This window comes from Cataglyphis hispanica, chromosome 5 (assembly GCF_021464435.1).
Source record: "Cataglyphis hispanica isolate Lineage 1 chromosome 5, ULB_Chis1_1.0, whole genome shotgun sequence".
Lineage (NCBI taxonomy): Eukaryota > Metazoa > Arthropoda > Insecta > Hymenoptera > Formicidae > Cataglyphis > Cataglyphis hispanica.
This window is the reverse complement of record NC_065958.1, coordinates 9001877-9014469: the sequence shown is the minus strand read 5'-3', so window position 1 is coordinate 9014469 and position 12593 is coordinate 9001877. Positions and strand designations below refer to the sequence as shown.

The 12593-nt window shown below is 32.9% G+C and overlaps 2 protein-coding genes across 3 annotated transcripts; one reads left to right on the top strand and one right to left on the bottom strand.

Annotated features, from left to right (window-relative positions):
• The first annotated feature begins 99 nt into the window (after positions 1 to 99).
• On the top strand, positions 100 to 3511 carry LOC126850139 (pyruvate dehydrogenase [acetyl-transferring]-phosphatase 1, mitochondrial). Of its 2 annotated transcripts, XM_050592841.1 has the most exons (5): positions 100 to 224; positions 331 to 650; positions 1506 to 1647; positions 1846 to 2319; positions 2398 to 3511. In XM_050592841.1, exons 2-5 carry the CDS (start codon positions 519 to 521, stop codon positions 3075 to 3077), a joined length of 1428 nt encoding a protein of 475 aa, XP_050448798.1. In that variant the 5' UTR covers positions 100 to 224; positions 331 to 518; the 3' UTR covers positions 3078 to 3511. The 2 variants fall into 2 exon arrangements, with proteins under 2 accessions (XP_050448798.1, XP_050448797.1); XM_050592840.1 differs by lacking the exon at positions 100 to 224 and having other exon boundaries at positions 233 to 650.
• Positions 3098 to 7093, bottom strand: LOC126850141 (vacuolar protein sorting-associated protein 4). Its single transcript, XM_050592845.1, has 6 exons — positions 6407 to 7093; positions 6227 to 6338; positions 5702 to 6078; positions 4853 to 5120; positions 4325 to 4767; positions 3098 to 3955 (listed from the first exon to the last, which is right to left on the bottom strand). The coding sequence occupies exons 1-6, from the start codon at positions 6425 to 6427 to the stop codon at positions 3854 to 3856; spliced, it is 1323 nt and encodes a 440-aa protein (XP_050448802.1). The 5' UTR covers positions 6428 to 7093; the 3' UTR covers positions 3098 to 3853.
• Positions 7094 to 12593: the final 5500 nt, after the last annotated feature.

The following is a 12593-nucleotide window of genomic DNA, read 5'->3' as shown; positions in this document are numbered from 1 at the left end:
AAATGTAATAAATCTATTTACTTTTGTAATTTTCATTTCGTTTTACGAATACACAAATTGACCGCCAGATTTCTACTTATCACACATGCGCAGATGTTTACTTCTCATATGTAATACATACTTTTCAGGATCAATTTTTCGTCAATGTAGAAGAAAGTTAGCGGTCTAATATATAATAAATATATAGAAATCTGTTTGCATGTGTCCATTCGCGATAGCTTCAGGTAGTTACGATACTTCTGTTTTCATGGAGTTTTATATATACATTACATAGTATTGTAAAACAATAATAAAACGTACATGAATAATTTATTATTTGACATATTTTAGCTTTCTTTAATTAATTTTCGAAGAAAGAAAAAAAAATTCATTTATTACGTAAATTGTGATATAAGGAACTTTGCACAATACGGACGCATTGTTATTTTTATCCTTAACCTGCAAGAAATAGAGAAAATGTGTTGGAAAAACGGAGAAAGAACAGAATATTAGCGGTGTCAAGGTGCGCTATATTCGGGATGGTTTTGCAGAAAATTGGCTGCAATTTTGTTAAAGGTTTTCGACATGTACGTGTTAGAACAAGTGAATCCCGCGGTAGCAGAAGCTTCCAACGATTATATACGGCATTACCACGGCTCACGCCACAAGAGGTACATTATGCTAAATTATATATATAATGTATATATAATTATATATAAGTATATATATATATTATATATATATATATATATATAATATATATAAAAATATATAATTTTATATATATATATATATAATATATATAAAAATATATAATTTTATATATATATATATATTTTATGTGTATGTACAGAGTGTTTCAGAAATACTTCAACAAACTTTGGGAGTGAGTTCTCCATACAAAAAATAAGGAAAAAATATTATTTAAACATATGTTCGGAAATGCCTGATTTATGAGTTATCAAATTTATTTCAACAACAAGAATTGACGGAATATATCTACAATAATACATGATCATTGTAATACATCTTTAATTTAATTGTTTATCTACTCACAATTCATAACAAATACTGAATATATTCTCCATTTGCTTCAATATATGCACGCATATGTCAGATCATGGACAGTTGCATCCTTTCAAAGATCCTATGACAGTTGCAAATGGTTTTGCAAGCATCTATAATGCATTGATGAAACATCTCTTTATTTGTAATTTCAGTTGCATAAACTAAAAATCTCCCTATTCTTCGTTAGGCTTTTAAGTGTCCCCAGATAAAAATTTAATGGATTTTAATTAGGCCATGGTACTGAATTAAATGTAATCTTTCGATTATAACTCATAAACCAGTCATTTTTGGACATATAATATTTGCAGTTTACATAATATTTTTTCTTGTTTTTGTGTAAAGAAGTCATCCCCAAAGTTTGTTCAAGTATTTTATAAACATTATATATTATTATTTTTATGTATTATATGTATATATATATATTTTTTTTTTATATTACACATGTTATTCTGTTACAGGTCACAAATATTTTGCAAGCCAATGAATATACTAAAGAATTCTCTGCTTCGGGTTCTGTAAAATATTATGATTCCAATCAATTAGCATCTAATAATCCTATAGAAGATACACGAGCGGAGGCTCAATGTTTATTAACTAAAGGTACATAGGAGCAAAATTTTAATTGAACTTTTTTGCCAAAATTATCTGTTTGAAAAAAATAGAATCCAAATTTTATTTATATAGATAACTCAGATAGACATAATTTTATTGTCAGACATGGACATTCACAGATTCTTGAGTTCATGTTATTACAAATACATTATGATTAGTAATGTTTTTCCAATCTCTTATTTATAGGTGTATTATTGGGAGTTTTCGATGGTCATGGTGGTGGTGCCTGTGCACAAGTGATATCAAAAAGACTATTTTATTACATATCAGCATGTTTGTTACCACCAAAATTACTGCAACAATACTTGAATTCTGTTAATTCTGATAAAAATTTAGAATTGCTTCAAACTTTCAATGATAAAATAGAATTTGTAGCTGAGATTAAAGATCTTTACCAGGCAAGTTTTTTAAATTTTGTAAAAGACTTGATGCAATCGGATAACAGGAAAGAATTTCAAATGGAAAAGGCTTTGGAAGACGCGTTTCTTAGATTAGATAATGACTTATCGAACGAAGCTTTATCGCAACTGAATAGGAAAGATGCAAGAACTCTTGCTGTTGCAATGTCAGGTGCAGTAGCTGTTGTGGCACACATAGATGGTCCTCATCTCCATGTTGCTGGCGTTGGCGATTCTAAAGCCGTATTAGGAGTACTTTCAGGTTCAATGTTTCTTTTGTTATCTCTTTATTTATTTAATATTAATTATGATTAACACATTAATAAAATTTATTGTGTAGAGAATGATGGATGGTCGGCTAAAATAATGACGGTAGAACATAATGCCGATAATCGCGCAGAGGTAGAGAGAATCTTGTCAGAACATCCATCAAACGAGAGATCAACTGTGATTAAAATGGAAAGACTACTCGGACAATTGGCGCCGCTTCGTTCGCTAGGTGATTTTCGTTATAAATGGAATAAGGATGTTATGGAAAAAATTGTGCCGTTTTTCGGAAAGGCAGCGATCCCTCCAAATTATCATACACCGCCGTACCTATCGGCCACTCCAGATGTCAAATATCATAGGTTGACGCCTAGAGACAAGTTTCTTATAATAGCTAGTGATGGATTGTGGGAACTGATTTCACCATTGCAAGCTGTACGCTTGGTAGGAGAACACATGAGCGGCAAAGTTACGCTTAGTCCATTGAGATTACCCCGTAAAAATATGAAATTGTCGGATATAAACGAAATGTTGTTGCAACGTAAGGAGGGCTTGAAAAAGAAACCTCTTGATAACAATGCAGCGACGCATTTACTGAGAAACGCTTTAGGTGGTACGGAATATGGAATAGATCATGCCAAATTGTCGCAAACATTAACTCTGCCGAGCGAAGTAGTGCGGATATTTCGCGATGATATTACTATAACGGTCGTTTATATGGATGCGGAATTTCTAAGGCATTGTCCTCCATAAAACACGCAAATTCTCACTACTTTTGTATTAGTATACAGCTTGATATTTATTTTCAGTTAACAATAAAAACAATTTACATGAAAACACCATCCTGAATATCGGCAATACATATGAATACATATGTGTATGTAACACTCAGTGTATTACATAATACTCATTTATGCTCTATTTTTTTTCAGTTAGTGAATTTTCTTAAATTATTTGACCGCGCAATTCGATTCCCGCAGGCGATCATTATTTGAACCGCACGAATCAGAATAATCAAATAGTACACAAGAGCAGTTAAAACCATAATCAAAAGTAATAAGGAAATAACTGCAAACAAATCTATATATAAATCTATATAAATATATGATTTACGCAATTAAATTGTTAGGTACATATCAGAATGTTTTTATATTGTAAAGCATTAAACACACAAAGTTTGTCATATATTTCATCGTTTTTCTACTTTGCATTTCATAAAATAATCTACCTCTCTTTTCTGTTTTATAAATCTAAGAATTTTTATCTCAAAATATATGTGGTTTATTTCTTAATTTATGTACTATTTTCGCCAAGTAAATAAGCTTATATTAATGCCAAATTATAGTCATTCGCGCTTAAAAAGAGAACTAAATAAGAGGATAAAAAAAAAAAAAAGTTTTCGAGTATATTTATATAGACATTTAAGTTAAATGTTATTGTAAGAAGAATAAGGCGAGAGTAGATAACTAAAGATGTTTGAATTGAATTATAAATCCGTTTACTTAATTAAGGAAAAGCTTAAAAACTTCTCAACCTTCTTGACCAAAATCTTCTTTAAATTTTTCTAACTTTGCCAAATCTTCTTCATTCACAGTAGGACGGGTCGTTGCCAGTGATTTTAGCATATCTTTCTAAAATAACAATAATAGCACATATTAAAAGATATATATATTCTTTGTAAATATACAGGATGTGTTAGGGTTAAACATTCTAATTTAAAATATGAATTTACAGAACTTCATAAGAAGTAAATGAAATTCTCAAGATACATAAATATTTTGTTTAAAAGATATTGATATCTAAACATTTTGAATATAGAACATTATAAAATTATTATTAGATTATAAGTAAAGGAATAGTGTGTTTCAACTATTTTATTACAGAAAGCATGAAAATTTTTCTCTACTTATGTTGAAATCATATAAATTCATATTTTAAGTTAATATGTTTAACCATAAAACACCCTGTATAAAAAAAATAATTTTTTTTTTTTAATTTACCATAGTAACTGGTGGCTCAAACAATTTGTCGCCATCTATTTCCATCCAATTCATTTCTATAGCAGCTGGATCACCAGGGGAGCATGGAGTGAGTAAATCATCAACAATAATGGAAGGATCCTTTGGTGATGGTCCTGTAACGCGCTTAAAGTGTGTAGCCGTTTGTACTTGTCGAATCGGTTGCATTAGAGCATCCCGTACAATGATGCTTATATCGGCTCCCGAATAACCTTCTGTAGATGCTGCTAATTTTTTAAAATCTTCTTCTGTTATACAATGCGATGTATTACCCAAATGGAGCTTAAACATAGCAGCGCGCGCTTGTTTGTCAGGCAATGGAATGTAAATTCTCTTTTCAAATCTTCGCCTGATTGCAGAATCCAAAACCCAAGGTATATTGGTAGCTCCCAATACAAGTATATTCTCATTATGGTTTCCTACACCTTTATTTTTGGGAGATATAAAAATATATTAATGCAACAATTCGTTTGTTTGCTTTGATCAATAAAATTAATCCTTTGAGCATACCTTGCATCTGAACTAGAAATTCTGTTTTTATTCTCCTTGCAGATTCTGACTCATTGTCTGAACGCGACGAGCACAGAGAATCTATCTCATCAATAAATATAATACTACGTTCCTTTTGTCTTGCTAATTCAAACAAATTTTTTACAAGTTTCTCTGACTCTCCTAACCATTTGCTCACTAAATCTGATGATGATGCAGAAAAGAAAGTAGCTTGGTTAGCTTCTGTTGCCACTGCCTTTGCCAAATATGATTTACCAGTACCTGGTGGCTACAAATGTCAAATTAAAAATATATAAAAAATATATAGGATATTAAAAATATATAAGGTGTTAAAAAAAGTCACATTTTGATAGCAGGTAATATTGATCAAGAAACAAAAAAAGAAAGTCTAATTAACATGGGTCCTACAATTAATATCTTTGAAAATATGAGGCTATTTTTTTATTTAAGCCCTTTTCTTGTTGATTGCACTATTTCTACAATGCAATAAATATATTAATAAATTTAATTATATTAATTACATATTAATTGATGTAGAATCTTACCTATGTTAATTAGACCTTTTTTCTTGTTTTGATCAATACTACCTGCTCTCAAAATATGTGATCCTTCTTTCTAACACCCAATATTTTAATCAAGAGTTATGTATAAAAGTTATGTGCATATTACAAATTGACTTTATCAAATTTTAGATTAGTATTCATAGTCAGTTCTTATATTTAAGATAATGTCTTAAGATCCCATTCAATCAATGAAATGGCCACACAGCATTTTAAGATCATAAATATAAGAAATGATCTTAAAATGATATAAGAACAGACTATGAATACAGGCTTAGAAAATACATACTCCAAACAATAGAATACCCTTCCAAGGTATGCGTCTTCCAGTAAAAAGATAAGGGAAATGCATTGGTAGAATAACAGCTTCTTTCAAAGCTTCTTTAGCTCCTTCAAGACCAATTACATCACTCCATTTAACATTTGTGTCTTCGGTCATTATAACACCTTCTAACTTGCTTTGTAATTTTTTCTTTTCAGGATCACTATCAGTATCGCTATCACCGCTGTCACTTTTTTTATCTTCATTCTTGACATTATCTTCTCCAGCTTTAATTGGTTTCTTCTTACTTTTCTTCAAGTAAGCCTTTAATTTTTCTGCTCTTTCTAAATATTGCATACATTTTGCTCTTATACTTTCTTTTACTTTATCTCCATGTGTCTCATCTAAAATCCATTATAAAAAATATCAATTGTGTTAACTTCATGTAATCATTTTCATTATTAAATAATGGAATAATTTTTTAATTTAATTAGAGCAATGTCAATGTAATATGGAACTACATAATTTTATATAAAGTGCTTATTGTCATACATTTGATTGAGTGTAAAAAGTATTCGACACCATGTTCATATAATCTAAGGGCCTCCTCATAATTTTTATTGCGATCTTCCTCTGTAGCCTTCGTCACAAGATCTATAGCTTTCTACAAAATCATTGTTATGTGAATCATTTCGATCTGTCAATGAAATAATTCATAAATTTTGTACTTACCTGCAATATCGCCGAAGCCATGTCAACTTTTTCTTCGGAATACAAAGATTCAAATATACAATACACAAGGCCTAGTTCGCACCTATTTAAACTTCCGAGACAATTTGTCAGTTGAGTAACCTTCGGAATCAAACGTCACCTATCGATGATATCACGCTGGCAAATTCGTCGTTTTAAGCATCACCGACGCGATTTTCGCAGAAATATCAAAATCATCGCGAAGAATCTTTCGACTAAATTAAATGTTCTGATTTTATTAAATTAAATAAACTTGGTTTTTTTCAAATCTTCTCGTTTGTTATGCTTCGTAGTTACGCGATGAAGCTCAATAAAACTGAGAATAGTTCACGATGATATAGGAATAAACGTTGGAAAAATCTCGCAATTATATAGATATAATTTCAACATCCGCTTTATAGGGAATACAATCTGCTTCCTAGAATAATCTCATTATTGCAAAACACTGAGAATGCGCCTGTAAATTTGTTTCCATTTTGATCTATTTTTCGAAGACACTGAAAAAATATTTGCTTTAGAAATCAATGCGTTCCTTGTTTTATTATTCTTCTTCCTTATGGCTTCTACATCGATTTGGATGACAGACAGACGAGATGACGATATAGAGGCCAACCATGAAGTACGAAAAGGTCTTCACACACAAAATTCCACAGGGCAATTTGGCGTTGCAAGTAGTTTCCTACTAGTGATTCTCCAGGCAGTGATATGATGGGATTTTTACCTCGCGGAGTTACTGTGCGCATGCGTAAGCGATGTCACAGCTAGACGTCGGCTGCTATCATAGCTTATCACTGGCGCGACACAAAATACATAAAGTACCTTTTCACGCTGACCCTTGACCCTCATTTTAGCGTCAAAATAGTCATATCATTAAAATTGACGCTATATTGTGAAAAATGCTTGAAAAGAATCAATTTATAACATTAATACTGCCCAACAGTACGGCTTGACGTTGAAGTTGAAAAAATCCAACTTTTTTTTCTTGATGCTAGCGCGGCTAGCGTCGAATCGAAGTGACCATATGCAATGCTGAAACGAACGTCTCATGAATTCGCATCTTAAGAGTTGCCTTGATTCTTGAGAAATTTAACTGTGTCGTCATTGTATTTCTTCCGAGAAATAAAATAGAAGTCAGAATGAGGGAATAATTTTGGAGACATCTGGTCTTTGGAAATAGCTTTTTTCGCTAAATAATCTGCCGTTTCATTTCCGAGTATGCCTGAGTGCGCCGGGATCCATATGATGGAGTTTTCAAATCACGCAGATTTTATCTCGTAGGGTTTTTGTTTGATGGCAAAGATAATGTGATTGAGTGAGCGAGCCAGATTGATAGAGAGGAGAGCTTCGGCAAACACTTTTGGAGTCGGTAAAGATTACGGATTTGAAGATAGAGTTGATTAAGATACTCTAGTGTATGAAGTATGACTAAAGCTTCTGCTAAATATAGAATATAGAAGAAAAGGGATGGGTTTTAAAGAGGAATTGTAGATGTGAGGAAGGCGAATAAATGGATAAGCCTACTCAAAAAACATAAAGTCGACTGTTAGTTGACTGTCAGTCAACAGAAAAAGTCTAAAATCGACTTCAATAAATGCCAACTTATAGTTGATTAGTAGGCGACAAGTGTCTATAGTTGACCGTGAATCGACTAATATAGTCGACTTTATGACGACTAAAAGCCGACCAACCGTCAATCATTTTGGCGAGTAAGTCGAATTTTAATCAATATTATATGGCGATTATAAGTCGACTTTTAGCCAATTTGACGTCATCTATATTAATTTACATTTTTATTAGACATTTCTCAAAAATTTGATCAATTCCCATACAGCATCGCAAGATTGTGACAACACTGCAACAAAATTTTTCTGTAAGATTGCAACTTTGCAGAAACATGGCAAAATATTGCTACAATGTTGTTATGATATTGCAGCACCAGTAAAATGTCTCCTTACAAAAATATTGCACTATAATATTGTAGCAACATAGCAATATAATATAATATATATAATAATATGCAATAATTACTTATTAATATACTTTATTTATGAATATAATAACCTTTTAACATATGAAAAAAATAATAAAAAATTAGACCTATAAAAGTCAGGATTTAGTATGTATATAGATTTTATATAATCTCAAAATTTATTTGTTAAAATTTGAAGGATCTTGCATATAAGAAAATTATTATCAAATTTTTGATTTTATATAAGAATAAAAACTATTAAACAAATTTCAGCCCATTGTCTGAATTCCCTGTTTTGGGAATCATATCATACAATTTAAACTTAGTAAAAATATTTATTATATCTTTGATCTTACTATAGCCGCTCTTTGTAAACTTTATATAATCATCATGACCAGAAATTAAATGCGGGATAGATAACGCAACATGTGCCGCATAGCGATAAATGTACAAACTTTTTAAAGTCGATTTTAAGTTGACTGGAAAAAGACGACTACCAGCCGGCAAACAGTCATCCGTGTTGTGTGGGTAACATAGTTATCAGGAATATTTTCAACAAGCTAGTTTTTGGAAGCATTAGTAAAGAATAACATGTGGGAAAAAATTAGTTGGTTGTAGATGTCGAAAAAGATAATTTGAGGGAGCGTTTTTAATTTTTTCTACATCCCAAAGAATAGTAATAATAGTAATAATGATTGAAGAAAAGAATGTAAGTGCATTATAATCAATGGAATAAACAACTGGGTAGTCAAACCTAGCTATGTAGAGTCTTTTAAAACAATTCATAAAAGGATAAGAGGAATTTTTCAAAAAGATTAATTTTATGAGTTTTCGTGAATACCAAAGAAGAGAAAAAAGTTTATCTATGAGTGGATGAGAGTCAAGAGAAAAGATTTTAAGGATTTTAAGTATTTGAATGAAAGAAGGCTAAATTTTAAAGGACCTTCCCTTGCTTCAGCAGGTAGTACATCCGTGGGAATAGTACTTCTAAATCCTAAACAAAGGCGTATGGCACGGAATTGAATTTTTTCGAGGGTATTTATTAAAGTAAAGTTGTTAAAAGGAAAGACAAGGCAGCCGTATTCAATGGAACCTCTAATAAGAGATTTGTAGATGTTTAGAAGGGAAGGGGCAGCTCCACTCCACTATATTCCTCTCAATACGCTGAGAATATTTAGTAGTTTAGAGCAGCGGGCAGAAAGAGCGCAGTTGCGATCTTTTCCGGAGAGTCTAAAATCGAGATGAGTTCTTAGGAATTTGCATGGAGAGAGAGAGAGAAGAATGGATTATGGAAGTACGTAGCTTAATGGAGTAAGCTGAAAGGTGGATGTGTTTTTTGGTAAAGATAATCAGGGAGAATTTTGAAGGAGAGACTGTGAGTCTTTTATGAAAGAGGAATCTAAAAGCTTGATTAGTCGATTTTTCCAATGATAGTAGGGTCTTCTCTATCTTGTTAGGACTAACGAAGATCGCTATATCATCTTCGAATTGAACGAAGTCACATTCTTCCCCGATGTGTTTGTGAAGTTTGACAACGTAAATGTTAAAAAGAATAGGACTAAGTATGGAGCCCTGAGGTCCTCCTTATAAGTCTTCTCCTTTATAAAAAAAATATTCATCTCTAAGCTCTCCATTACAATAACAAACTGTAATCTCCGAAAGTGAATGAGATTGTAGACGAAATGACATAAGCCCAACTCAAGATTGGAAATATGGATAGCAGGAATGACATCATCAAAAGCATTTGATAGGTCTAAAAATAGACAAGCATTAACCGTGCTACGAGTGAAACTTATGTAAATTTCGGTAGTGAGGATAGATAGGTCGTTCAGACAAGAACTATATTTATGAGATCCAAAATGAGAAGAAGGAAGTTTTTTGTAGCGCTCTAACCACCAATCTAATCTAAGGAGAATAAGCTTTTCTAAAACTTTTAGAAAGCAGGATGTAAGAGAGATAAGAATTTTCCCGGGGTAGATCTAGGAATGAGGTAAATTAAGGAGTCTTGCCAGAATTCAGGAAAGCTACCAGAAGAGAAGAGCTCGTTTAAGATGGGAAGGATAAGAGGAGTAATTGTCAGGAAGATTGGATAACATATTATAATCAATCTAACCTAGGCCGGGGGAAGATTTTTTCCTTTTAAGAGAAGAAATAACATGAAAGAGTTCATCTAGACAAAAAGGACTGTCGAAAATGCGACATAAGTACTCACTCATTCGAAGCGGGAAGGGGGGAGCTTGTGCAGACACAAGGAAGGAGAGATAATTAAATTTTCAATTGTAAGAGGGATGCCATAGTTACACGTAAAAGAAAAATCGGTAGTATTAAGTTGTCTATTTTTAAAACGCTTAATGATCCTACATAGTGCGGAAATATTAGTGAAAGAAGTGAGGGTCTCGCAATAAGATCTCCATCCCTTGCGCTTAGACTGACGAAGAGTTTGACTGGTAGTGGCTTTTTGTTTTTTTAAGACGAGATAGTTAGACAGTGAAAGGTTTTTCCGAAAATCACGCAAGGCCATTTTTCTCAGTTCAATGCGGTATAGTTTTCATTCCACCAGGAAGCTGGTGGAAAAGATTAGTGATAATTACTTTTTTTTTTTCTTTTTTTTTTTTGTTTGAATTATTTCTATTTATAGCGCCAGACGGACCATTGTCCCTTCTACGATAAGAAAAAAAAGAGGTTACAGAGTCTCTTAGTGCATCATATAGAATTTTGTACTTCTCAATAGAAATATGATCAGATTTAAGATGAAAAGAAAGGGAAAGAAGCTAATTTAGAAAAGAGATGAAGAGGTGTTTGCGATTAATTTTGAATGTGTGAAGATTATGAGAGAAAAAGGAGCGAGATTTGACCGGATAAGAGATAGTGATTATAGAATACTTGGTCGCTGCCAAGCGTGTCGTCCAAAGGTTTCCAAAAACAGAAGGGAGTAAGATCAGAGGAGACAAAAGTTAGATTGATTACAAAGGAAGAGTGAGCAGAGTAGGAAATAAAAGTCGAAGTGCCATCATTAATAGAGAAAAGAAAGAATTCTTGGGATGCTTCAAAGAGCTGCCAGAAGAGGAGGAATGATTACAACCCCAAGGGCATTGAAATCGCCTGTAATTATAATTTAGAATGGAATGGAATTGAAAAATCTGTCTCAGATAGAGAAGTCATGATGTACGGGATGGCGATAAATTGAATAAATGTAAATAAAGCTATTATTGATAGATGAAATTTTTATCCCAACTGTTTTCAAAATACCGTCTAAGTTAAAAATGAAATTGATTTTGATAAAAAAAATTGAGTGCTTTATGGCTAATAGAACGCTCCTGTTAGAAGATTCATCCTGGCATATAATGTTATAGTCTTTAATGGAGAAATTTTTATCTGTTAACCATGTCTTTAAAAAAGCAAGTATATCATATTGATTTCCTATTAACGCGAGGGTTTCCATTTTATTTAAGATACCATGACAATTTTATTGAAAAAGGGAGAAATTTCTGTTAGTGAATTACTAATCATGATTGTGAGAGGGAGGAAATTTGGACACGATGCAAATGGACACGAGATTTTGCACACGGTTCAATTGGACACAGTGCATTTGGACGCAGTAATTTTGGACACGTAAGAAAATACGCATCGTTTACTTGGACACCGTTCATTTGGACACTGTTTGTTTGGACACCGTTTATTTGCCCACCGTTTATTTGGACACCTTTCGTTTGCCCACTGTTCATTTGGACACCGTTCGTTTGCCCACCGTTCGTTTGGATACCGTTTATTTGACACACACAATGTAGCATGTACTTTGTAAGTTCTTAAGGGATTCACCTTGCCTACCGGTGGTGTGGTTGCGGGAGGGTGGCCGAAGGTCCCTCTTGCACCCATCCGTGTGTGTGTGTGTATATATGTGTGCGCGCGTTCCTGCATACGAGCGATGTCCAAACGAACGGTGAACAAATGAACGGTGTCCAAACGAACGGTGGGCAAACGAACGGTGTCCAAACAAACAGTGTCCAAATGAACGGTGTCCAAATAAACGGTGTCCAAATGAACAGAGTCCAAGTGAGCGGTGTCTAAGTAAAGGATGCGTATTTTCCTACGTATCCAAAAGCTGCTGTGTCCAAATGCATTGTGTCCAATTGAACCGTGTGCAAAATCTCGTGTCCATTTGCACCGTGTCCAATTGTACTGTTGTATCCAAGTGCGCCG

Coding starts and splice junctions, on each gene's coding strand:
- LOC126850139 (XM_050592841.1), top strand. CDS start 519: ATGGTTTTGCAGAAAATTGGCTGCAATTTTGTTAAAGGTTTTCGACAT. Junction 651..1,505: donor CACGGCTCACGCCACAAGAG/GTACATTATGCT, acceptor ATTCTGTTACAG/GTCACAAATATTTTGCAAGC. Junction 2,320..2,397: donor CGTATTAGGAGTACTTTCAG/GTTCAATGTTTC, acceptor TTTATTGTGTAG/AGAATGATGGATGGTCGGCT.
- LOC126850141 (XM_050592845.1), bottom strand. CDS start 6,427: ATGGCTTCGGCGATATTGCAG. Junction 4,768..4,852: donor ATTTCTAGTTCAGATGCAAG/GTATGCTCAAAG, acceptor CCAAAAATAAAG/GTGTAGGAAACCATAATGAG. Junction 3,956..4,324: donor TTGAGCCACCAGTTACTATG/GTAAATTAAAAA, acceptor TTGTTATTTTAG/AAAGATATGCTAAAATCACT.